This window comes from Eleginops maclovinus, chromosome 15, assembly GCF_036324505.1.
Source record: "Eleginops maclovinus isolate JMC-PN-2008 ecotype Puerto Natales chromosome 15, JC_Emac_rtc_rv5, whole genome shotgun sequence".
Classification (NCBI taxonomy): domain Eukaryota; kingdom Metazoa; phylum Chordata; class Actinopteri; order Perciformes; family Eleginopidae; genus Eleginops; species Eleginops maclovinus.
Window position 1 is genome coordinate 1,045,806 of NC_086363.1, and position 24,971 is coordinate 1,070,776.

At 43.3% G+C, this 24,971-nt stretch overlaps 2 protein-coding genes across 6 annotated transcripts; one reads left to right on the top strand and one right to left on the bottom strand.

Moving 5' to 3' along the window:
• The first annotated feature begins 781 nt into the window (after positions 1-781).
• On the top strand, positions 782-11,273 carry LOC134876715 (snake venom 5'-nucleotidase-like). The gene is made up of 10 exons (XM_063901798.1): positions 782-840; positions 3,281-3,725; positions 4,765-4,984; positions 5,441-5,629; positions 7,777-7,974; positions 9,188-9,342; positions 9,428-9,536; positions 9,935-10,084; positions 10,171-10,371; positions 10,510-11,273. The coding sequence occupies exons 2-10, from the start codon at positions 3,387-3,389 to the stop codon at positions 10,680-10,682; spliced, it is 1,734 nt and encodes a 577-aa protein (XP_063757868.1). The 5' UTR covers positions 782-840; positions 3,281-3,386; the 3' UTR covers positions 10,683-11,273.
• A 626-nt stretch (positions 11,274-11,899) lies between these two features.
• On the bottom strand, positions 11,900-24,740 carry LOC134876714 (sorting nexin-14-like). 5 transcript variants are annotated; one of them, XM_063901796.1, is made up of 30 exons: positions 24,545-24,740; positions 24,017-24,154; positions 23,549-23,669; positions 23,221-23,294; positions 22,851-22,929; positions 22,449-22,492; positions 22,293-22,380; positions 22,130-22,214; positions 21,412-21,568; positions 21,205-21,280; positions 20,875-20,919; positions 20,646-20,726; positions 20,325-20,439; positions 20,095-20,250; positions 19,897-20,021; positions 19,451-19,509; positions 18,779-18,805; positions 18,034-18,166; positions 17,227-17,416; positions 16,660-16,743; positions 16,446-16,546; positions 16,077-16,188; positions 15,937-15,977; positions 14,831-14,950; positions 14,166-14,289; positions 13,879-14,043; positions 13,010-13,105; positions 12,535-12,626; positions 12,365-12,421; positions 11,900-12,044 (listed from the first exon to the last, which is right to left on the bottom strand). In XM_063901796.1, the coding sequence occupies exons 2-30, from the start codon at positions 24,151-24,153 to the stop codon at positions 12,018-12,020; spliced, it is 2,811 nt and encodes a 936-aa protein (XP_063757866.1). In that variant the 5' UTR covers position 24,154; positions 24,545-24,740; the 3' UTR covers positions 11,900-12,017. The 5 variants fall into 5 exon arrangements, 4 of the variants coding, with proteins under 4 accessions (XP_063757866.1, XP_063757864.1, XP_063757867.1 ...); XM_063901794.1 differs by having other exon boundaries at positions 20,325-20,541; XM_063901797.1 differs by lacking the exon at positions 18,779-18,805.
• Between the last annotated feature and the right edge of the window lie 231 nt (positions 24,741-24,971).

The window sequence follows — 24,971 nt, forward strand, 5'->3', positions numbered from 1 at the left end:
TTCTTACTATTTTATGTCAGTGTTCATATTTCAGTATCTTTTATTTGATTTCTTAAAACGTTTTTCTGTTAATCTCTATGTTGTATAAATATTTCTCTATTTGATTTAGTTTTTAATTGGACGTTTGCTCTACGGTCTTATGCTTATCAGCAGGTTCTCACTATAATATTAATGTAAATATTTGTATATTTTTATCTTTAATTTAAATATTCCTTTCTTAAACGGAGAATCTGTCACAAATCTCAAATGAGATGTGACATCACATTGTAACCGTGCTGGATCTGCACCGCAGCATAAATCCTGCTCGTTAAATCTTTAAATAGTGCTTATATAGAGCGGAGTAACAAAGCCTTGTTTCTGTGGGAACAGAAGTCAAGCCCGAGACTGAGCGGCTGAGTCAGGGACACACACATACAAAAGTGCTTCCAGGAAACCATTCACTTAAGTGCAGACGGGAATACCAGAATGATAACTCAATACTGTTGTGGAAGTTCCACACTTAATCCCCTTCTGGTAAGAAAAGAGCAAATCCACAAGCTTCAAATCAAAGGTGTGTTATTTTAATAAAGAGCATTTAGCAGAATCAGGTCCAGCTGGAGGCCAGATAACCTGCACAACCTATGTCCTACAGGATCTGACCTGATCAAACATTAGACCAGACTCTTAAAGGGGAGGAAGAAGGGGGACAGCCAATCAAATTCTACATTACAGGATACTCAAACAAAGGGAGGGGAAAGGGGGAGATCAATCAAGGGACACAGGCAGACTGCATACAATGAAGAGCTGACATCACAGAGACACAGCCAGTTGTCTCCGTCTCAGCTGATGCTAATTCAAGCTGTGAGTAAGTCTAACTGCAGAAGAAACTTACAGTGACATAACTATCATACATTTCTACGATAAATACCAGTTCAGTTAAGGACTTAAAAGTTGTTTCCAGGGCGGGTAAATGGTGATACTGCTGGCAGCAAGCATGCTTTAAGTATTTCTCTGGGGAACAGTACAGAAATAAACCTGACCCGGAGTTACCGTATGGGCGTCACCAGAGGACTTCCGCTTTAGGCTGAAATAAAGGCTGTTTTATAAAGACTGTCTGTGTGGTTTGATAGTGTGTAAACAGAACTGTGACAGGAGAAGAAAAACATGTGGACAGAGCGTCCTCTGCACAGACGTTTCTATTTACTTTTGCAAACAAAGTTATTTCTATCTTTAAGGAGACACGATTTCAGGAAGCAAAGTCTTCAGACACCAAAAGTCATTTCTACCAAGACTTGTGGGTCAGTAGATGAGTTCCTGGGAGGAAATTGAAGCCAATAATCTCTAATTCATATGTGGTCGTGCTAATAACCATCCTGACAGTCTCAGTGTTTCTCTTAGCCTAGAGGTGTGTCTTTCCTTCTGAACTCCTCAGGTTTAGACTGTCAGGTTAAAACTTGTTGCAGTTCCAGTGAACTTCCAGCATGTAATCCTCATATCCACTTCAGCTGCACTTTTGTTTACACATCAACAAAACAAAGAATCTGTGAGCATGCTAACAAGCTAACAAGCTAATCATAGATAGGACCTTGGTAATGTTTCCTGCTAAATGTTAGCATGTTAGCATTGGGATTAACCCACAGTGTTCTCTGCAGCACTTGAACTGGTGACCTTCCGGTTCTTAAGCCAAGTCCCCACGGATTTTCCACCACCACACTGACTGAGACTGAAGGACAGGTTCAGTGCGGTGCATGAGGACTTTCTCACGTGTTTAAACCTGAAAAATAAAACCCACACGCCTTACTAAGCACTTGGATTTATGGTTGTCATCATCTTGGAATTTGGGGGAAGCCATGTTTAGATTTGTTTTTGTTTGTTTGACACGCCATCTTTTCGTTGGATGTGTCGCCATCATCTGGTTGTTTTTTTGGCATCCTAAATGAGGAACTTTCGACCATCTGGTTTCTGTTGTATTGTCAGCTTTGTTTAGTTTTCTCAGAATCAGAAATACTTGATTGTTGCAGCAGCGAAATACAAAAAGAAGCAAAACAAATCCTTGGAACTAAAAAATACAAATGTACAAAAAGGTAAAAATGTAAATCAGTATAAGGAGTGCACGTCCAGTTCACACAGCGTCCTGCACTCACAGAGAGAGGCTGCTTTATCATCTATTTTCCCGCCATAATTTACTAAATACATATCGTGCTCTGTTGCAGAAGACTTGAAACTACAGATTGAGACCATCAACTCGTCGGGGAAATGTTCACTGAGGTTTTGAATCAAGAGAGAAGGAGGAACACTCTTCTATGCAATCTGACTCCTGCTGGAAATTAATCAAAATTCAGCTTTAAGGCTTTTGTTTTAGACCCTGATTTTGCCGCTTGAATCCTGCTCTGAACATGCAATCTGAAACATAGAAATGGGAAAGGGTTGTGGTTTTACAATGAAAGCAGAACCGAGGAGGCCCTGAAGGCCGTCTCCACAGACATGTGTTGGTTTCACAGTGAAATCAAACCAGCAGCTGCAGCTGTCTCTCTGCACTGTACACAAACTGTATGTACAGACAGCTGTGGAGCAGTCTGAATATCTGTGCTGCCTGGAATACACATTAGCCCTGCCAAATAATGTACGTAGACACCACGTAGAAGTGTATCGAAGAAACGCAGTTTTTATTTATCAAATGTCTTCTTCATTAAAGTAGTGTTGTATTAGAGTTTCACCCTGCAGAACAAATGATTTAGTTTGATTAAAATAAAATAAGCAACTAGAAAGGAACACATCTCCAGATTCTGTTCTCCTTTACAGTCATGTGGCTTTAAGGTGCTTTACAGAAACATTCACAGAATACAAATACGTACCTCTCCTTCTCCAAAGGGGTTACACCTCCTGTAGAACACTCTTAGTTAAGCCTGTAATTCACTAACTTAATAGCAGTGGTCAACTTCTACTGAACTTCATATTTTAAGATGTTTACATTCATTTAACTCTGTTGGTAAGGGGAGGGGGCACAGCTCAAAGCATAACAAATACCATAACCAATGACAAGGGCTTCTTCTTTTTCAAAATGTTCGTTTGGTTGGGCTTTAAAACATGAAGCTGAAGCCCACCTAAAACAGGCCTTGCTACGCCACTGCTAACACTTCAGTACTTTTGCACTTCACCTCTGCCTTCACATGTGCCAGCCAGCGAAGTGTGCAGCCTGTAATCTCAGAAGTTAATTCAGGGCAGAAGAAAAAGGCGGATCAAAACAACCCAAATCCTCCTCCTCCTCCTCCTCCTCCTCCTCCTCCTCCTCCTCCTCCAGGCATGTAGTGTGTCTTTGTTTAATTTCCACACTGTAAAGGCAGCAGGAGCAGCGGTAGGAAGAAGAACGCCTCCCTCCTCCAGAGTTGTTTACGCGCGACGGAGCGATGTCAGCGGTGCGCCCGGAGAGGAGCGTGCTCTCTCGGCTCCTCTTCTTCCTCCTCCTGAACTCCTGCTCCGCCTTTGAACTGGTGCTCCTGCACACCAACGACGTGCACGCCCGGGTGGAGGAGACCAGCGCACACTCGGGGGCGTGTAGCAGCGACAGCACCGCGTGTTTCGCCGGGGTGGCGCGCAGAGCGACGGCGGTGAAGCGGATCCGGAGCTCCGAGCCGAACGTGCTGCTGCTGGACGCCGGGGATCAGTTCCAGGGGACGGTGTGGTTCAACCACTACAGGGGGGCCGAGGCGGCGCACTTCATGAACAAACTGCAGTACGATTCCATGGTGAGGAAAACACACACTGTACACTCTGACAGCAGAGCACTTAGCTGTTGTTGGAACAGACGTTTTCCAGCAGCTCCAGACTGCCTCTGAGCTGCGGACCAGTTCCTTTCTGTAGCCGTGAACAGCCGCATGTTCTAGACCTTGACTTCTAATATGTCCTGTGTGGACCAGGAGACTGTTTGCCCCTCCGACAGGTGTGCTGGAGAGTCAAATCTGCAGACTGAGAAGCATGTTTATAACAGAGACCAGCGCCGTCATCTATCTCCTGGGGGGTGGGGGGTGGGGTTACCGAGTTTACTCCAACAAATTAAAGTCCAGGAAGAAAAACTTCAGGGTTTAAGTAAACATTTAAATACTTAAGAGATTTAGGGATGTAGAGTCTCTACTTTAAAGAGTCCTCTCCTGCTGATGTTCAGGTGTATATCAGTATGTAGAGTCTCTACTTTAAAGAGTCCTCTCCTGCTGATGTTCAGGTGTATATCAGTATGTAGTGTCTCTACTTTAAAGAGTCCTCTCCTGCTGATGTTCAGGTGTGTATCAGTATGTAGTGTCTCTACTTTAAAGAGTCCTCTCCTGCTGATGTTCAGGTGTATATCAGTATGTAGAGTCTCTACTTTAAAGAGTCCTCTCCTGCTGATGTTCAGGTGTATATCAGTATGTAGTGTCTCTACTTTAAAGAGTCCTCTCCTGCTGATGTTCAGGTGTATATCAGTATGTAGTGTCTCTACTTTAAAGAGTCCTCTCCTGCTGATGTTCAGGTGTATATCAGTATGTAGAGTCTCTACTTTAAAGAGTCCTCTCCTGCTGATGTTCAGGTGTATATCAGTATGTAGTGTCTCTACTTTAAAGAGTCCTCTCCTGCTGATGTTCAGGTGTGTATCAGTATGTAGAGTCTCTACTTTAAAGAGTCCTCTCCTGCTGATGTTCAGGTGTATATCAGTATGTAGTGTCTCTACTTTAAGAGTCCTCTCCTGCTGATGTTCAGGTGTATATCAGTATGTAGCGTCTCTACTTTAAAGAGTCCTCTCCTTTCTCCCAGGCCTTTGGGAACCACGAGTTTGATAACGAGGTGGAGGGTCTGATGAAGCCGTTCATGGAGCAGATCCTCTGTCCCGTCCTCAGCGCCAATCTAAAAACGGACTCGACCCTGCCGGCGTTCAGCAGCTCGTACCTCCCGTACAAGATCCTGACGGTGGGGGGGGAGAAGGTGGGCATCGTGGGGTACACTTCTCAGGAGACAACAGCGCTGTCCAAACCAGGTGAGTCGAGCAGGGGACAGGTTATACCTGATTGACTCTGACTCTATATTAATAATATATTAAATTATATTAATGAAATAAATCATAATTCATAACGATGGTCCAATTCAGTTTTTCAGGATCAATGTAAAATAATAGTAGTAAATAAAAACTGAAGTAAAATATTTATCCTTATAATATTATTATTTATAACAATAATTATAACCCTAAAAATAATGAACACAATTCTATTAAAAGTTTGAATATTAAAGAGTACTGCAGAAGTGCCTTCAAGTCATTATTATGTGGTAAAAACGTCCCTCTAACTTGGCATGTTGCTTTTGTTCTGCAGGTTTAATGGATATGACAGTCTCTCCCAGGTTGATGATATATAATGTGGTGAAAAGGTTTTAGATTTCTCAGAGAGGATAGTTTCTCTCCCTGTGCTGCTTCACATATTACCCCGTGTCTCTGCAGGTCCATACCTGCACTTCGAGGCGGAGGTTCCCGCCCTGCAGCTGCAGGTGGACAAGCTCCTGACGCTGGGGGTCAATAAGATCATCGCTCTCGGTCACTCCGGGTTCACCATGGACCAAGAGATCGCCAGGAGGGTCCGCGGGGTGGACGTGGTCATCGGGGGACACAGTAACACTTTCCTCTACACCGGTAACATCTCCCGTTTATTTAATATGGTTTTGTCTCTGAGGAAGAATTCACGTCCTTTACTTCAATAAAAGTACTAAAAAAATACTTCACTACAAGAAAAAGTCAGTATGTTGTACCTAAACTCTGTTTTTTACTTCATTACATGCCAACACATCTGAAATAACAATAAAAAATCTATAAATTAGAGAGACTTAAAGGTGTTTTAGAGTCCAATTAAGTTTCTTTAATTGGCTGATTGATTATTCTAGTCTTTCAGCAGTTACTGTAACTCAAAACCATCATTATTCATGTGTTTTTAAAAAAAGATCTGGTGTTTCTAAGGGAAATAAAGCTGGAAGAGGAAGGTGTCTGTTATGGACTACACTTATAAAGTTGCTGAAAAGAAAACACTCAAGAAAAGCACTTTCAAATTGCAATTAGGTAAAGTATAGATATAGATACGTTTAGATATAAACGTCTGAAAAACATGTGTTTCTCACTCTGAGTCAGGGTGAGACTTCCCCTCCCTCGGTGTGTCGGAGAGGAAACTCTGAGTCGTCGGGCACAGTTCTGGAGTAAACACAGCGTCCACATCAGTAACGATCTACAGCTTTCTATAAACAGGAGGAGGAAGCCTCAGGGATGCGTTCAAAGCCTCTAGTGACGTGCAGTTTCTCTGTGCTACAAACTAGAGAAAATAATTGAAAGCTGGTCCTGTCTAAAGGAAACAAAATCCAAGATAATTAATACAGTTTCTTTAATCCATGCAACAAAACATGGAGTGTTCTTAAATTTGTAAAAACAAAAGCCAGACTCATGACGTGTTATTAAACTGCAGAACGCTCCCTGCTTATTTTCCAGAATCCCATTGTGGTTAGAAAATAAAATGCGTGCCAGACCCTTTATTACGCAGACAAACGTTTGCCCTAAAACCTTTGCAAGAGACTGCAGAGCCGTGTGAACACACAGATTTAACCAAGAATCACTAAAGATTCAGCAGGAGAGGACTCTTTAAAGTAGAGACATACACCTGAACATCAGCAGGAGAGGACTCTTTAAAGTAGAGACTCTACATACTGATATATACCTGAACATCAGCAGGAGAGGACTCTTTAAAGTAGAGACACTACATACTGATATACACCTGAACATCAGCAGGAGAGGACTCTTTAAAGTAGAGACATACACCTGAACATCAGCAGGAGAGGACTCTTTAAAGTAGAGACACTACATACTGATATACACCTGAACATCAGCAGGAGAGGACTCTTTAAAGTAGAGACTCTACATACTGATATATACCTGAACATCAGCAGGAGAGGACTCTTTAAAGTAGAGACATACACCTGAACATCAGCAGGAGAGGACTCTTTAAAGTAGAGACACTACATACTGATATACACCTGAACATCAGCAGGAGAGGACTCTTTAAAGTAGAGACTCTACATACTGATATACACCTGAACATCAGCAGGAGAGGACTCTTTAAAGTAGAGACACTACATACTGATATACACCTGAACATCAGCAGGAGAGGACTCTTTAAAGTAGAGACTCTACATACTGATATACACCTGAACATCAGCAGGAGAGGACTCTTTAAAGTAGAGACTCTACATACTGATATACACCTGAACATCAGCAGGAGAGGACTCTTTAAAGTAGAGACACTACATACTGATATACACCTGAACATCAGCAGGAGAGGACTCTTTAAAGTAGAGACACTACATACTGATATACACCTGAACATCAGCAGGAGAGGACTCTTTAAAGTAGAGACTCTACATACTGATATACACCTGAACATCAGCAGGAGAGGACTCTTTAAAGTAGAGACACTACATACTGATATACACCTGAACATCAGCAGGAGAGGACTCTTTAAAGTAGAGACTCTACATACTGATATACACCTGAACATCAGCAGGAGAGGACTCTTTAAAGTAGAGACTCTACATACTGATATACACCTGAACATCAGCAGGAGAGGACTCTTTAAAGTAGAGACACTACATACTGATATACACCTGAACATCAGCAGGAGAGGACTCTTTAAAGTAGAGACTCTACATACTGATATACACCTGAACATCAGCAGGAGAGGACTCTTTAAAGTAGAGACGCTACTGTCTTAAACTCCTTCCTCTCCACTCTTTATACCCTAGGAACCCCCCCCTCCACCGAAGTCCCGGCAGGAAAATATCCCTTCATGGTGAAGTCGGACGATGGACGGCAGGTTCCAGTGGTGCAGGCGTACGCTTTCGGGAAATACCTGGGCAACCTGAAGGTGACTTTTAACAAGGCTGGGGACGTCCTGAAGGCAACAGGAAACCCCATCCTGCTGGATGGCAGCGTGCAGCAGGGTGAGTACCAAAGGTTTTATCCCAAGTGCAGGAATGAGTCCTAAAACCTAGACCTGAGTCAGCATTTCATTGCTGCTCCTAAAGTCAATGGTATTTCCGTGCATGTGACCGTGCTGTAGTTCCTTTATAGCCCAACATTAGCCTCCTTTAGCTTAGCGGTGGAGACGTGAACTCATGTGACTGTGCTGTAGTTCCTTTATAGCCCAACATTAGCCACCTTTAGCTTAGCGGTGGTGACGTGAAGTCATGTGACCGTGCTGTAGTTCCTTTATAGCCCAACATTAGCCTCCTTTAGCTTAGCGGTGGTGACGTGAACTCATGTGACCGTGCTGTAGTTCCTTTATAGCCCAACATTAGCCACGTTTAGCTTAGCGGTAGTGATGTGAAGTCATGTGACCGTGCTGTAGTTCCTTTATAGCCCAACATTAGCCACCTTTAGCTTAGCGGTGGAGACGTGAAGTCATGTGACTGTGCTGTAGTTCCTTTATAGCCCAACATTACCCACGTTTAGCTTAGCGGTGGTGATGTGAAGTCATGTGACCGTGCTGTAGTTCCTTTATAGCCCAACATTAGCCACCTTTAGCTTAGCGGTGGAGACGTGAAGTCATGTGACCGTGCTGTAGTTCCTTTATAGCCCAACATTAGCCACCTTTAGCTTAGCGGTGGAGACGTGAAGTCATGTGACCGTGCTGTAGTTCCTTTATAGCCCAACATTAGCCTCCTTTAGCTTAGCGGTGGTGACGTGAAGTCATGTGACCGTGCTGTAGTTCCTTTATAGCCCAACATTAGCCACGTTTAGCTTAGCGGTGGAGACGTGAAGTCATGTGACCGTGCTGTAGTTCCTTTATAGCCCAACATTAGCCGCCTTTAGCTTAGCGGTGGTGACGTGAAGTCATGTGACCGTGCTGTAGTTCCTTTATAGCCCAATATTAGCCTCCTTTAGCTTAGCGGTGGTGACGTGAAGTCATGTGACCGTGCTGTAGTACCTTTATAGCCCAACATTACCCACGTTTAGCTTAGCGGTAGTGATGTGAAGTCATGTGACCGTGCTGTAGTTCCTTTATAGCCCAACATTAGCCTCCTTTAGCTTAGCGGTGGTGAGGTGAAGTGCTGAAATCCCATTGGACCAGGGAGATGCTGCCTCCCTGCACCACTCTAAAACTATTTCCCCTTTACCAGAGACATGACATGTGTTTCTGTATCTCCGGTGTAGATCCGCAGTTTCTTGCCGATGTGAACGAGTGGAAGAAGAGTCTGGCGAACTTCTCCTCTCAGGTGGTCGGGAAAACAATGGTTTTCCTGAACGGCTCGGCGGTGGAATGTCGGTTCAGAGAGTGCAACCTGGGAAACCTGATCTGTGACGCCATGGTGAGGAACTGGGACAAAGATAATTAAAAGTAAAGACTCCGCAGATGGAAGTTAGCTTTAAGTTAACTCAAACTTTGTGTCTCAGGTGAACAACAACATCCGCTCCTCCGACGGCCAGCAGTGGAACCACGTCAGCGCCGCCATCTTCAACGGGGGTGGCGTCCGGACCTCCATCGACGAGCGATCCAGGAACGGTGCGTTAGGCAGTTTCATCGAAGTTAAAGTAAAAAGAATGAGAATCAGAAAATCAGATTATTATTAATAATATTAATAATAATAAATATATTTATTCATTTTATTTACTGGTGTAAAAATCTAAACATATGTTTGAAAAATAAAAACATAATGTCAATTTTCTGTGAAGAAAGTAATTTAGACTGAAATAATTATTGAAGATTAAACCAAACAGAAGATCTTTAGACATTCTTGAAACCCTGACAGCGATATCCATTTAGCACAATGTTATTTTATTTATTCTGAAATGTCTTTACTTCTCCTTTCCTCAAAGTAGAGATTCGCCTCTTCGCTGACGATACTCTGTTTCCCGCGCTAAACGTTTTTCTGTCAGAATAACTATTGTGTGTTTCTGCAGGCTCCATCACCATGGAGGACCTGATCTCCGTCCTGCCGTTTGGGGGAACCTTCGACCTGGTGCACCTGAAGGGCTCCACGCTGTTCAAAGCCTTCGAACACTCAGTGAGGCGGTACGGACAGAGCACCGGGGAGTTCCTGCAGGTCTCAGGTAGCTTCAGAGACGACATATAATGCTAACGTTAGCTTCTGAGATCAACGTGGTTTAATTGCAAGTAACACTTTGTCCCGCTGCAGGGTTTCAGGTGGAGTTTGACCTCTCTGAGCCCTCGGGGCATCAGGTCCAGAGCCTCAGCATCCTCTGCACCAGGTGCCGGGTCCCCCGGTACGAGGCGGTGCAGCAGGACGAGGTCTACAAGGTGGTGCTGCCGATCTACCTGGTGGAGGGGGGAGACGGGTTCTCCATGATCCCAGAGGAGATGCTGAAACACGACAGCGGTGAGCAGGGATTTATTCTGGAGTTCTAACCGTGTTTTTAAATGGAGAGAGTCATGTTCTGGGTGTCCAGTGGGAGGGGGTTCTGGTGAGGGTTCTGGACCAGTTCAATGCTCATGCCTGTATGTTATTTCCTCCCAGGGGATCTGGATATCTCTGTGGTGTCGGCCTACATCGCTCAGAAGCCATGGGTGTATCCGTCTGTGGAAGGACGCATCAAGATCTTTAACTCGTCCCCGGGACTAACGTCTTCGCTGGTCTTACTGGTTTCACTGGTGCTGCTGTGGACTCTCTGTGGGGACAAGCTTGGCTGAGTTTACCCAGAGAACAGGAGAACTTTTCCACGTAGAACCGAGGGATCTAACAGGACGGATGCTCTTCTGACGGGACGGAAAATCAATCAGAAAGTTAGACTTTATTCTTAGTTTGATTTTTCAATTATTTTGAAACGAAAAAGAATTGAAAAATCTTGAGGTTCATTTTTGTCTCTCCTGGGACATGTCTCCATGCTCTGTGTCTCTCCTGGGACATGTCTCCATGCTCTGTGTCTCTCCTGGGACATGTCTCCATGCTCTGTGTCTCTCCTGGGACATGTCTCCATGCTCTAATGTTCAGAAAGCTCTTTATGTTTCTCTTCCTGTGCTGCAGCTCCTCTTTTCACCCTCTGTCTGAAACCAGAGCCCAGTCTGCTCTGATTGGTTAGCTGGCCGGCTCAGTTGTGATTGGTCAACAGCTTAGAGATGTCCCGCCCCTTTAGCCTATCACGGACAATGTGTTGGTTGTGTGTAACCGATGGAGTCCGATGGAAGGAAAGCACCACTACACGTTGTCTTCTAGAAAAACACACTTTCACTAATTTAGCGGTAAATAATCACGATTTTAGTTCAAATAAAAACTTAAAAGAAGTTAAGGACTCATGTTTCATCTTTATCTTTACCTTCCTCTCCCCCGCAGGTCACTAATTAGATGAAGCTCACGCCCGGTGTGCTGCTCATTAAGCCCCACTAATCTCACCCCTCTCTCTCCTGGCTGTACACACACACACACACACACACACACACATTGTGGTGACCCGCTGATCTGTCTTAGATTGTTTCGGTCCTTTTCCTTTACTGAGGATTTCAATTAGCAGGTCCAATTAAGTGTGTGATTGTTCAGTGTTTGTGGTCGGGGCTGGACAGTCGATCCCCGTTCTTCCGGACAGAGCTCTTCCCTCTGAGTTCCTCAGCAACAAAGCCTCCTCTGTGAGGGACTTCCTGGAGGGGACGCTCACTGCCTGGTAATGCATTGGCGCTCGTCACGGATCAGCAGCTTGAGGACGAGGACACATTCCTGGCTTCGGATTCATTCACTCCGGGACAAAGAGGCTCCCAGTTTGACCACAGCCTTGTACCGGGACTGTGTCAATAAATGTTGTTGAATCAAAAGAAATAAGTCTCTGCTGATTGGATGAATTCAAAAAGGTCATTTAGTTAACTGAAATTGGAAATCTCTACTGGTTTGAAACAGAAACGATGACAGACAGCTGCAGTAGCATCAATAAATATATTTCTCTTTATTCGTCGTTTATATACAGAGGAATGTAAAGATGATGGCAGCCGTTTCAGAAACACTCGAGGATTTCTGATCCCAGTTCAGGAGTCGGTTCTTCACATGCCGGACGCCTCCTTCACTCCCTGCAGAGGAAACAGGGAGCAGCATCAGAGAAGCATTTCAGAGACTCTTAAGAAGTGTGTAAGTGTGAGGGTTCATGCAAGGACAATGACTAAGGCTTTTTGGAAAGGGTTCCCAAACTAAAAAGGGGTAGGAGTAGCTGGAAGGTATTCAGCAAGGAGGAGAAAGTCTCAGAAGAGACCCAGCTGTGAAAACTGTGGGATTGTTTTTTGGTTTCCAGAGATATCGGAACCCTCTGTTGCCGGGTAGGATTGGCACACATCTCATGTCAGATGTGATATTTCTCTCCTGCACCTGTGAGTTGAATCTCTTCCTGGTTTACCTTGCTGAGTTCAGGGAACATCTCCTGCACGGCGATGTCCAGCAGCACGTACGTCATCTGAAACAACCAGCAGTTAGAACAGAGCAATGACTACTTTACTGTCCGTAAGCTGGACTCAACTCTTCCTGCAGGCCTGAGGCTGTCCACAGTTTGAAGGTGTCTCTGTTTACCTGCTTGTTGAGGACGGGCTGCTGGAAGCCCTCGAACAGGAGTCTCACTCCTTCGTATTTGGACTCCTGACCGATGCACTTCACCACAAAATCTGAAATCAGAGACTTAGATTAAAGAGGAAACAGCTGAGCGTCACGTCCCACACCTCTGCAGAACCGCTCTGGATATTAAATGTCCTAAAGATTTGAGACAGGAGTGCTCATACTACAGGGATTTATGTGGATATTGTATGATACACCTTTAGCACCAAACTCCTATTGATAGGGAGGAGTTTCAGATATAAAGGAAGTCAAATGCATGCTTTAACGTCTCTTCCACGTGGAAGGAGGAGGCTCAGACGATGACCGATACCAGGAGTGTGTTTCCTGCAGGACACACTCTCTGAGACCTGGAAATAATTCGTTTGCAGATAAACCCGCGGCTAATACTTCAAACTACGGCACATTCCGGAGAAAACACCATTGAAAAACAGACCTGGTAAATAATTCATCATCTCCTCGAAGGTCTTCTTGGCTCTGCTCTGTTTGTCCTGGGGGGTCAGCTCCTCGCTGCTCTCACAGAAAACAGCGTCTGCAGGGGAGGCAGAAAACAGAGATGAAACTCAGATTATGACGAACTGTTTCTGTCGAAAAGGAGAGGAGGGAACTCTCAACGCTCAAGGCTTTTTTATCCTGAGACAAATTCTTCATTCTCATCAAATCTGTGAGTTCTTTCTAGAAGATTTACCACTGAAGTCTCAGAGGATATTTGAGATTATCTTGCAATTTAATCTCAAATGTTTGATTCTTTTCCAATACATTTACTTAATCAATATTGTAAATTACTCTGAACTCACAAAATATTTACATTTTTAAATATTTATTATTTAAATCTCAGAAAATAATTGAGTTGATTTTGGATTTTCTGGATATTTAATCAGTTTAATGTTTAGAATTTTTTTCCTCATAAATTCAGTATATTTTCAAGTATGTTTAATCACAGAATATAAAACTGTATTAATATTATCAATTAACTGCTTTAATCTTTGGGAATATTTGAGTTTTTTCTCCTTTATTAAACACTTTTAACTCAGAGAATGTTTGAATCTATTTACGTTGATTTTGGAATGTATTTGAGTTTAAGTATTTTCTACTTAATTTCAATAAATGTAGTTTTCAACATTTTGAGTTTTTTCTGGTAACACACACACACACACACACACACACACACACACACACACACACACACACACACACACACACACACACACACACACACACACACACACACACACACACACACACACACACACACACACACACACACACACACACACACACACACACACACACACACACACACACCTCGGAGCTGTGTGATGAGCGACACCATGTTGTGCTCCTGCAGGATGTGGTCCAGCTTGCTCTGCAGGTACTGATCCATGTACGCTTCAAACGAGTTCTTGAAGAGGATCCGACCCGCGGCCAGAGCGTGGTTCATCCAGTCGGCTGTGCTGAACACCGTCCGGCCTGGAGGAAAACAAAGAAGTAAATAAGAGAGTCTCAGAAGTCCAGACCCAGACCTGAGGGACGCTTCAATGACCCGGCTCTCCTGGCCTCTCAGAGAGAAGTGGACCCCGTGCTTCACTTACCCACGTACATCATGTAGTCGTACATGCCGTCCACAGAGAGCGTCTCTTCGAAGCAGTTGCGGTTGTGCTTCCTCTCCGGACTCTCCGACAGGTCGGCGTTGTTCTGGAACAGGTCGGTGAACAGCTGGGGGGGAGAGAGCATCAGCTACCTGTGCACTTCCTGCTACCTCTTTATCTTACCCAACCGTACCAAAAACCTCCTTTAAAAGACCTCTCGTCTTGTTGTCTTGCTTTGAGTAGTATGTTGTTGTTTACTGTGCTCTGCTGCAGCTCATTGGTTCCCCAGTTGGAGCAAAACTCAGAATGACTCATCATTAAGGTCAGTTTAACGCCCTAAATTACAGAAGGAATCCTTGTTGCACTAAAATAACTTGATTCTGCAGAAACAGAAAGCTTCCTATCCGCTGATTGTTTCTTGTCCGTTGACACACAGGATATAACCATCATTCATCATGTCTGTTTCCACGGAGATAAACATGACGGTTCATCGAAGAAATTGACACTCCACATCCTCTCCGGGGAAAGACCTCCCCTTTCCTCTTGGAGCTTGTTGCTGTTATCGTTGGATGTGCTGAGGACGGTGTGTGTGTGTGTGTGTGTGTGTGTGTGTGTGTGTGTGTGTGTGTGTGTGTGTGTGTGTGTGTGTGTGTGTGTGTGTGTCGGACCTTCTTGTTGTTCTCGTTGGACGGGCTGAGGATGGTGAGTTCTGGGCGGCTGGGTTTTGGTTTGGGAGACTCGCAGGAGTTGAAGAAGGACTGAAGGAAAGGATCCAGGTTCTGTCCTTTCTGAAAGAAACCAGAGTTCATGTCATCAGTGGGGGGGGGGGTTTACAGAGGAACAGCACAGAACCACTGGGGGTCAGAGAAGGGACATAATTAAGAAAAGATTTGCAATATACTTACCAGATTCATATTGTTCATTTGTGAGGAAATAAACCTTAAACAAAAGCCTTTAGTAAAGCTTTAGAATTGCCTTTAGAAAAGCCTTTAGTAAACCTTTAGTAAACCTTTAGTAAACCTTTAGAAAAGCCTTTAGTAAACCTTTAAAAAAGCCTTTAGTAAACCTTTAGAAAAGCCTTTAGTAAACCTTTAGAAAAGCCTTTAGAAAACCTTTAGAAAAGCCTTTAGAAAAGCCTTTAGTAAACCTTTAGAAAGCCTTTAGTAAACCTTTAGAAAAGCCTTTAGAAAAGCCTTTAGTAAACCTTTAGTAAACCTTTAGAAAAGCCTTTAGTAAACCTTTAGAAAAGCCTTTAGTAACCTAACCCTAACCCTTGTGACTTTTTTTCCCTGCCAGAATGTATTTATCTGCTACGATGTCAGAGAAATATTTGAGTATTCTTCTACTTTTGTTCTTTTAAAATGAAGGTAGTTTTTCGAGCAGTAGTATCCTCCACAGATTCTTTGATTTAATTTGACCTACAGTAGCCCTAGTGATAGCCCCATCACCGGAAGAGAAAAGCATACATGTATCTCAGCTCAGTCTGATCTCTTCTCATAATGACTCGCTCTGGGAGGATAATAAGAATCTCTCCGGGCTGATTCATTGTTTGTTTTCCTCACAGAGGAACTTGATGGAGCCCCTGGAGTCAGAAGAGGGGTCTGATTAATTATCTGGAAGGTCCTCTGGTTTACCTAACCCTCATGGACTTCTACTGGCAAAACAACAACAGCATCTTCAGGATGTGGAGTTTAAAGACCGGGAACTGAAGATCTAGGATTTCAAATACAGACAGCTATGTTAGTTAAATATTAATCTCAGGGAATGGACTCACCTCTTTTATCAGCTTCCCTGGCACCGACTTGAAAATCTTTCCTGTGAAACAAAAACTAATCAGTTAAACGGTTAATGAGTAAAAGGACGAAGAGGTGAAGTCAACGGTTGGTATTTAGGGCAGAAGCTGCAGGAACAAACCCAGGTTGACGTCGGGCAGCATCCTCTCCAGGAACTGAGACTCCACGCTGTGAGGAGACAGGAAGTCGGCCAGCAGCTGAGAGTTACTGAGCTCCGGGTGCAGCAGGAGCCTCTGCACACACACACACACACACACACACAGTTATTATATGTGTTATTCCCTATAATTCTACCCATTAATGACATTAAATGTAAATAAAAGGAGTTTTTTTTCGCTGCTGTTTTTCTCCACAACTGAAGTCCGGTGTGTGTACTGTTTAGTTGTACTGCCCTCTAATGACGACAAAGAGATGAATCCAAAACACCTTCTGTTAAATTAATTAGAGTGCCTTTTCTTTGCTTTGTTCATAAAAATCTAGGTTTTAATACCTGTAAATATTCCTCAAATTCTTCCCTCTTGGATTCCAGGAAGTCCAAATTCTTTGGTCCAATTATTCGTTTGGACGGAAGCTGAGCGTCTGCAAACGTGCCTGCAATAAAAGATGAATAAATAGAGAGAATGTAAAAGGAACGGACAGCAGATTAACACAAGTAATATTGTGATTAGATTATGGGAAATCTGAAAGAGTTCTGAGGTTTTTACCGTGGAACTCGGTGAGTTTTGATTCAAGGACGTAGAACTCCAGATATCTCCTGAAGACCGACCACTTCTCTGTTTCATGACCGACTGCAGGAACAAGAAGGAGAAGAATGAAGTGCAATAATGCGGAGCAAATATTTCACCTCTCCTGGAGCTTGCTTTAAGTATACAGCTACACTCTGGGGCTTTTATTTTGAAAAACAAGCCTCTCCTGGAGCTTGCTTTAAGTATACAGCTACACTCTGGGGCTTTTATTTTGAAAAACAAGCCTTTCCTGGAGCTTGCTTTAAGTATACAGCTACACTCTGGGGCTTTTATTTTGAAAAACAAGCCTCTCCTGGAGCTTGCTTTAAGTATACAGCTACACTCTGGGGCTTTTATTTTGAAAAACAAGTCTTTCCTGGAGCTTGCTTTTTGCTGCACTTTTTGGGGCTTTTATTTTGAAAGAAAACAGTGACTCTGGGGCTTTCGTGGCAGGCTTGCCCCGGCGTTATCTGTGTTTTAACTTCAGTTTTATGACCCCCACATCTCAATCTACGCCCATGTGCCCCCGCTGACGGAGGTCCCCACCTTCCTTCCTGTCGTTGCGCTCCACGTCGATGCAGAACACGGGGATCTTGTCCCTCCTGTTGTCGTCGTCGTAGAGGTCGATGTACGGGATGCAGATGCTCCAGAACGACAGATTCCTGAGGCTCCCCGCCCCGGAGCAGGGGGGCTCCGCGGGGGAGTCGTCCTCCATCACCACAGTCGCCTCTTCCACCTGCAGGGGGACACGGAACCACATCTAAAAATCTGATTTTATCCCCTCAGACATCATCATTACATATATTGGTTTATCTATACCCGGGGAGGGAGTGTTCTGTTTGTGAAGCAGTTTGAGTTACCTTTGTGAATAAAAAGTGCTAGGTAAATAGCACTAGTGACACATAACCCCCCCCCATTATTTTATGTATTATATTCATTTGAATTAATAACTGTAATGTATTTTTTGATTGACTTTATTTATTAGTATTTAATTTGTTTGTTTTCATTTTATTTATTTTATTAATTGTATTTTTTATTTATGATTATTTCATTTATATTTGTTATTCATAAATACAGTTTGATTTGATTCACACATAACCCCCCTCCCCACGTTGATTGAGACTCGAAGCACCTAAATTAGTGTATGTATTTATAAGTGGAGTCCATTTCTGATATTATAATAATTGTATTTATGCATTCAGTTTATTTAGAGTGTGAATATGTTAGTATAAGTTGTCGAAAGTGAAAGAAAAAGTAAAAAATATTGCTTTTATTGTCTTTAAGTCCCAGAGAAATATGTGCTACTGAACATATTTAACTCTCCAAAGTGACGGGACGAAGCGAAACCCTCACCAGGTCGTCGTCCATGTCGTTCATGCTGCAGATCGGCAGCATGGCTCCCTCCATCGTCGTGCTCTTGAACACTCCCTTGATCTTACTGCCGATCCTGCTGATCCCAAACGACTCGCCTCGCTTCGACAGGTTCCTACAGGGAACGGAGAAAAGGTGAAGCTTACTCCTGTAGGAATTCACTCTTCCAAAAGGGGCCCTATTCTGCTGCTGATTGGCCCACCGCTTAGAAATGTCCCGCCCTTATCCTACAATGTGTTGGAGCGCGAGTCAATAGCAGCGCGAGTGTGACCAAGGGATGTCACTATGTATCCGGAAGTAAACAAAGGAGTCCAAGGGAGGCGTTTGATTTCAGGCGGCGGGGGGCGGGAGAAACTCACAGGGATTTTACCTTTTGCAGACCTGCACTGAAACATACAGGGAACCCCACAGAAAGCAGAATAGGGCCTCCATTACAAATCTAATCAATAACAGAGTGGAAACAATTCAGAGAAATATAAACAATAGACATTTTCATATCATTTTGACTTCATATTTTGCCCGTTAGCGCCTCTAAAAACCCATGTGGTGTTCACAGATGCATTATTTAACTCAAATGTGGGGTTAAAGTTAGAGTGCAGTCACCAGCATGACATTTGAACAAGCACCGACGCTCAGCCGTGGCTCCTGACGTTAGCGTGTGGGATATACCCAGCATGCATCACTCTGTGCAGCTCTCAGCAGAGACACATGCAGAGCGTCTACTCACCGACTCTCCTCACAACTGAAGCTATTTCTGGAACAAGATGCACAGGCAGCTTAGGATGCAACACCTTGACAACAGAGAGCTGAGTATTCAGAGGACACTTCTACGTTTTGAAGCACAGAATGCTGCTTTAAAAATTCACACTTGCTGTCTCAATGTTTTCCCTTTTGATTTTCTTTTCAAACTTCTGATTTTTTGTTTTCATAATTTCTTCAAAATTATCGCTTTTGTTTTTTAAATGGTGATTATTTTGAAGCCCATAATTCAGTTGTTTTTATATAAATCATATTCATGTTTACAGTGGTGACCAGGTGCCAACAGGTGGGACAGAGAGTGTGTTTGAGCAGGACTGTTTAGACTTCAATATAATGTCCATCCCATAAACCCTGTGTGAACCGCACTCCACCGGCCATAAAGTAATGCATCTTTACGGCCCTCTCTTGCTTTCTTGCAGCCATTGGATAAAAGCTTCTTAAATGTCAATATTTCCACGTGTCCTAACCCCTTTATGACAGAGGACTAAACATCCTTTGGAAACAGAAATCTTATTATTTTATTTCAGGTGATTTATTATAACCTCTCTCTCAGTCTTCATGCTTATGTTTGCTGTCCTTTCCACCTGAAATATACATTCAAAGCTAGGTAACAGTATTAACATAAATGATAGAAACCAACCTGTTGATTCTGGAGTTCCTGGTGGGAGACTCGGCTCCCCTCAGCAGGTGTCTGAAGTACTGAACACAGAGAGGAGAAAAGTGAACAGGAGCTGAAGCCTGAAGCACACGCTGATACATGACTTAAGTAAGCGTGCATACTGTTGGAGAGTGTCATTAATAAAGAAGCAACACATCTATCTGTTCCTGAAGAGCTGATTCTGGGTCTGTAGCTTTAATGCTAATGAGCTTCTGCTGGCCACGCCCCTCTGCAACACGAGTAGTTTACAAAAACACCATGGTGCTCTAGGAGCAGGGGACACACGTTTGAGATTGTATTTTGCACAATAGGACCTTTAAATCCACGTGTAATCCCCACAAATGAACACATTTAATCCTGAGTTATTAGCAGGTATTCAAACCCGAATCTCACTGAAGTGAAACGGTGGTAAGACAGAGAGCTGTCACCTCGTCGCTGTGGCAGAACATGGGGGTGAAGACCCTCTCCAGCAGAGACAGGACGTGCTCGTACGCCTCGAACAGGCAGTGCATCTTCTGCAGCTTCACCACGTCGCAGTACGGACCTACAGCGACTGACGGGGGACACAGGGACAGTCAACATCTGAACCATACAACCAGAGTGCTGATGAACTTATGAAGCCTCACTGTTCCGGATCTCGTCCACGATGAAGGGGTCGAAGCTGATCTTGTCGATGCTCTCCTCCAGGCAGTACGTCTCGTAGATGTGCAGGACCTCTCCGTGCAGACGCTGCAGCTCGACGTCACTCAGGTCGGGACTCAGGATCTTATCGTTGAACTCCTCTGCAGGAAGAAAGTGTGTACAGTCAGACGGGTTGTTGTTGTGTTCATCCTTGTGTGAGGCGCCTTGAACGTACCCACGGTGAGGCAGAACTGCAGCACATGCACGGCTCCCTCCTGCTTTAGGAAGTTCATGAAGCGGAAGAGTAGATCCTGCTCCTCCCTGATCTCCTTCAGGTCCAGCTTCAGCACCTGCAGGGAGGGGGTCTGTCGGTCTTTATCTGATGGTGAATGGACTGCACTTATACAGCTCTTTATCAGGTCTCTCTTCGACCCCTCAACGCGCTTCACATACTACGAGTCATTCGGAGAGGGGGGGGCCTTTTTTAGACACTAGAGTACAAAGTAAGCATTTCTTTGTCTTGAAAAAGAAAGGTCTCTGAAAGCGAGGCACTCACAGACTGCTTCTTGTTGTTGACTTCGGCGTATTTCTGTAAGAAAGGAACCAGTGGAGACGGAGGCTCGGTATCAGGATCCGGCTGGAGACACAAAAGAGAAGCAAAGACATGTTAAGAAACAATATCCACTAAAAATGGGTTTAAAAAAGGTTGCATTTCTATTGCAATATTCACTGGTTTACCTGCAGAGTAGAAGGATGAGTATATATGACATGTTTTGGTTACTTACTGGAGCGTCATCAACAAATATCAGCACCATCAGGTTCACCGTGTCCTGAGAAAGAGAAATATTACCTTTACAAAAACCAGACCGGAAAGTTCGTTTTAGCCGTAATTATGAAGTGATTTCATATTATTTTCATGCTGTGTCATCTTTCATATTCTTCCATGATGGTCGATTGAACTCAAGGGTTTTCTTCAACAACAAACAAAATAAATCACATTATTTTAAGGTTTTACAGAATGTGTATGGTGGCCTGAACAAACATTAACCTGATCGTTTATATCATTTTAGACTCGCGGTAGTTTTTAGTTTGATAATAAAGCACTGTTTGCTCACAGGGTCGGCCATGAAGTCCATGGTGGGTAACATGACGGAGCCAGACATCACCTCCCGCAGCAGCAGAGCCAGAGACCTGAGTAAAGATGAAGAAATTGCATCATATAGTCTATTCAGGTTTTAGTGCATGTAAATGGTCTTCAAAGGCGAATCGAAGTCTTTGTCCCACAGTGTGAGTGTGTAAGTGAGGTGCTGTGCGTTTCCTACCTGCAGTCGGTGGCTTTGGGGGGCATGACGTATGGAAACAGCATCTCGGTGAGTTTGCGGAGGTAGAGCAGCTCGTCTCTGCGGCTGCGCAGAGCGATGTGAAGGTCGGCGCCGTACTCCTCCAGAGCCGCCTGCTGCAGACCCTCCACACTCCGCACTACACACAGACACAGCGGGGGGGCAGCGTTTACAAATGTGGTCTTTTTTCTCCGACCTCGATTATACATAAAGAATTATTAGGATTATTTTTCCTCAGTTTTCGTTTCTCTGAATTATTTGAATTTCAATTTGTATTCTTACATTTTGATATTTATTTGGTACAGAGTTTAATCATCTTTTGTCTCCCAATTATTTTTCCTTTCGATTTTCTTTTCAAACTTCAGATTTTTTTCTCAAAATTTCAACTTTTTAAAAATGTCCAACTATTTCTTCAGAATTATAACTTCTGTCCTAAAAGATCGGACTTCTTTTCAAATGTCTGGAATCCTGTACTGTGTCCTGTACCCCCATTTTTAGAACCACTGCTTTATTTGACACCGTCTTCATATTTCTGGACTCATTATTCTGACCGACAGAGATATTGTTTTCTGGCATCGCTTTAACATTTTACGGGGAAGATTTTGGTTTGAGGGCGCACGCCCACAGTAAGAGGGAGCAGAGACCCTGTACCTGGTTTAGACTAAACCCTGATCATAATTATAATAATGCAAATTCATACCTTTTCTACGAGCTTTTGCCAGAATTTCAATGTGCTTCATTCCAGCTTTCATCACTTTGTCAGCAAACACAGCAGGAACATCAACCTGCCGACAAAAGAAAGACACACCTGTAGACTTTGGATGATTAGAAATAGGGTTTTTTTCAGCCTCTCTGAGACAGACCTTCTGAGCGCGGCGGACGAGCACCGAGGCGAAGAAGCGAAAAGTCATCCTGAGTTCATCGACACACGCCTCGTCGTCCGTGATGTCCCTGAAAACAGAAAGCTTTTAAAACCGCTTCTCCACTGGGAGAAAAATAACACTCAATGAAACACTTACCGGTACCACGGGTACACAAAGTTCTCCAGAACTAACTCGAACACCTACAGGCCGGGGGAACAATACCAACATTAGACTTAAAAGTTAAAATGTGCAAAAAAAAGAATTTTAAAAAAGAATAAAAACATTTTAATGAAAATAAAAAACAATAGAAAAATGAATACAAACATAAGAAGTAATAATGTGCAATAACATTAAATAAAACACAAGTATTTACAGAAATACTAGAAGTTAAGTAAAATTATTTGATGAAATGCAAAATATAAATAATTGTAGTTAAAATATAAATATGCACATTGACCAATATCCAACAACGACACAGGCAGCGGGGTATGAAGACTTGCATTGCAATTTTACACACACTGATTCAGTATAAAAGCATGAATCCCTACACGGACGCACCTCTGCTGTCGAAGCGTCCACCTTTGAATGCACCTTCAGGTCCAACCAGGGCTGGTAGTTCTCCAGCAGCAGCGTCGGCCTGCAGGAGTCAAACATGAGTGATATCAGAGTGTACTATCTGAAGGGACCCAGGACACTACAAACTACAGAAATCCAAATCCAAATTCTAACGAGTGCTGTCCATGGCTTTTTCCATAATGACATGCAGCAAAGGGACACGGCCATTCATCATTCATGAGTACTTTAAAGAGGCCTTCTGATTCTGCCCATGTTCAGGTTTATATCAGTATGTGTACTGCCTGATTCTGAAGAGTTCCCTGGATAGATAAAGGTAGCAGATAAATAAATAAAACAGGTGTTGTTAACGTACCGGTGACGGGTGCACTTCACCTTCCCGCACACGGCGCAGCTGTGACCCAGAGGAAACAACTCCTGCTCCTGACGCTGCGGAGAGAAAAGGATTAGTGTATATTTATTAGTTTGAAATCACACTGTAGTCTGTTTGCAGATCGTTGAGTCCTGTTGTGAACATAGAAATGTTAACGTGTTATGTTAGAAATGCATAGCACGGGTCTGCAGCACATAGAACTTGCTGGATATATGTTGGGCAATTAGCACAAACTGCGTTCCTTTTTAAATAAATACACATTTTTAAAAAAGGCCTTCGCACACTCTGCAGCTACTTCTGTCAGACTCACTTTGTTCCTCTGTTTCACGGGGAAGAAGATATTTGGGATGAGGGATTCGGGTCCCAAGGAGCAGTAGAAAGTGGTGACGCCAGCGAGGAACGACCAGAAGATCATCAGCACGTGGAGATATCTGCAGAGGAAGCATTATGCAGAATGACTCGATAGAAAATTCACCAAACAGGAGCATTTTGTGAAATGTATTTTGAATGTAAAGGGAGTTTTTTTAAAGTATGCTTTTAGATTACGACCCCAGGCTTTCAGTCACAGCTAATGGACATCCTATAATAAACTTAACTTCCAATAGAAGGTAGCTTTATATCTGAACATGGGAGTCCTGATCCATGATTCTCTACAGCAGCAGGTCGGACTCCTCACATCACATGACTCCCTCTGAGTCCAGACATATTCAGCCACCAGTGAGCCCATTAAAACACTTATCGAATTTATAATATACCTTATTATTTAGTGTTTTTTTACCTGTTCAGCAGCAGTGTGAGCGCCACCATAGACAGCAGCAGGAAGCAGAAGACTGGATACTGACGTCCCACCTCCCTCAGGACGTCTATCTTCAGACCCAGCTTCACATTCTCTAGAAACGTGGACAAACCTGCCATCCTGTCCGTCAAAAAAGGACAGTAAAAGTAGTCATTGTCTGATTGGTCCATTTCAGAATAATATCTCTGATATGTTTTATAATGATTGATCATTAAAGTGTTCTCAGAGCTGGTAAAGGTGCAGCTAGTTTGAATGGCTTTGTATACTGCAGGGTAGCTGCTGGATTTACTGCAGGTGAACTAAAGTCTGATTTAAGGGAGATTATATTTACCATCATCAATCCTAATCTCCCTAGCAACTAAAGGTATTAAATAAATGTAGTGGAGTAAAAGTACAATTTAAATGTGACTCTATAAACTGTCTGTTTTTTAAATTAAAGTTTAACAGGTTAAATGTAACTCGACGACAGCTAGCCATAGTTAGCTCACAATGCTAACAGCAGGGACTTACTTTAATACTGCAGCAGAACTTCTTCATATAAAACACATTTTATCCTCGAGTTTTCAGCTAGCTGGCAGGATAAATCCCAGGTTCAAGTATCAAAAGTGTTTACTTCATGTTTCTTTCTCTTTATTTGTTATTTATCCGGATTAAAAGTCCCAACTGACTTCCCGTCTGTTGTTTTCTAACCCAGTTTAGATTTAACCACGCCCACTTTCACATGACTCTGTAGTCATGACGCAATCGCGCAGAGCTACGTCAGGACGACGCAAAACCAATCACAGCCAAGCCCCATGTCTTCCGTAAACACCGGTCTTAACTTGTTTTAATTCCACCTTTATTTATTCGTGTATTCATATATATTTATTCCTTTATTTGTTTCGACATTCATTAATTATTTTATTTATGTATTCCTTTATTTACTTCTTGTATGTAT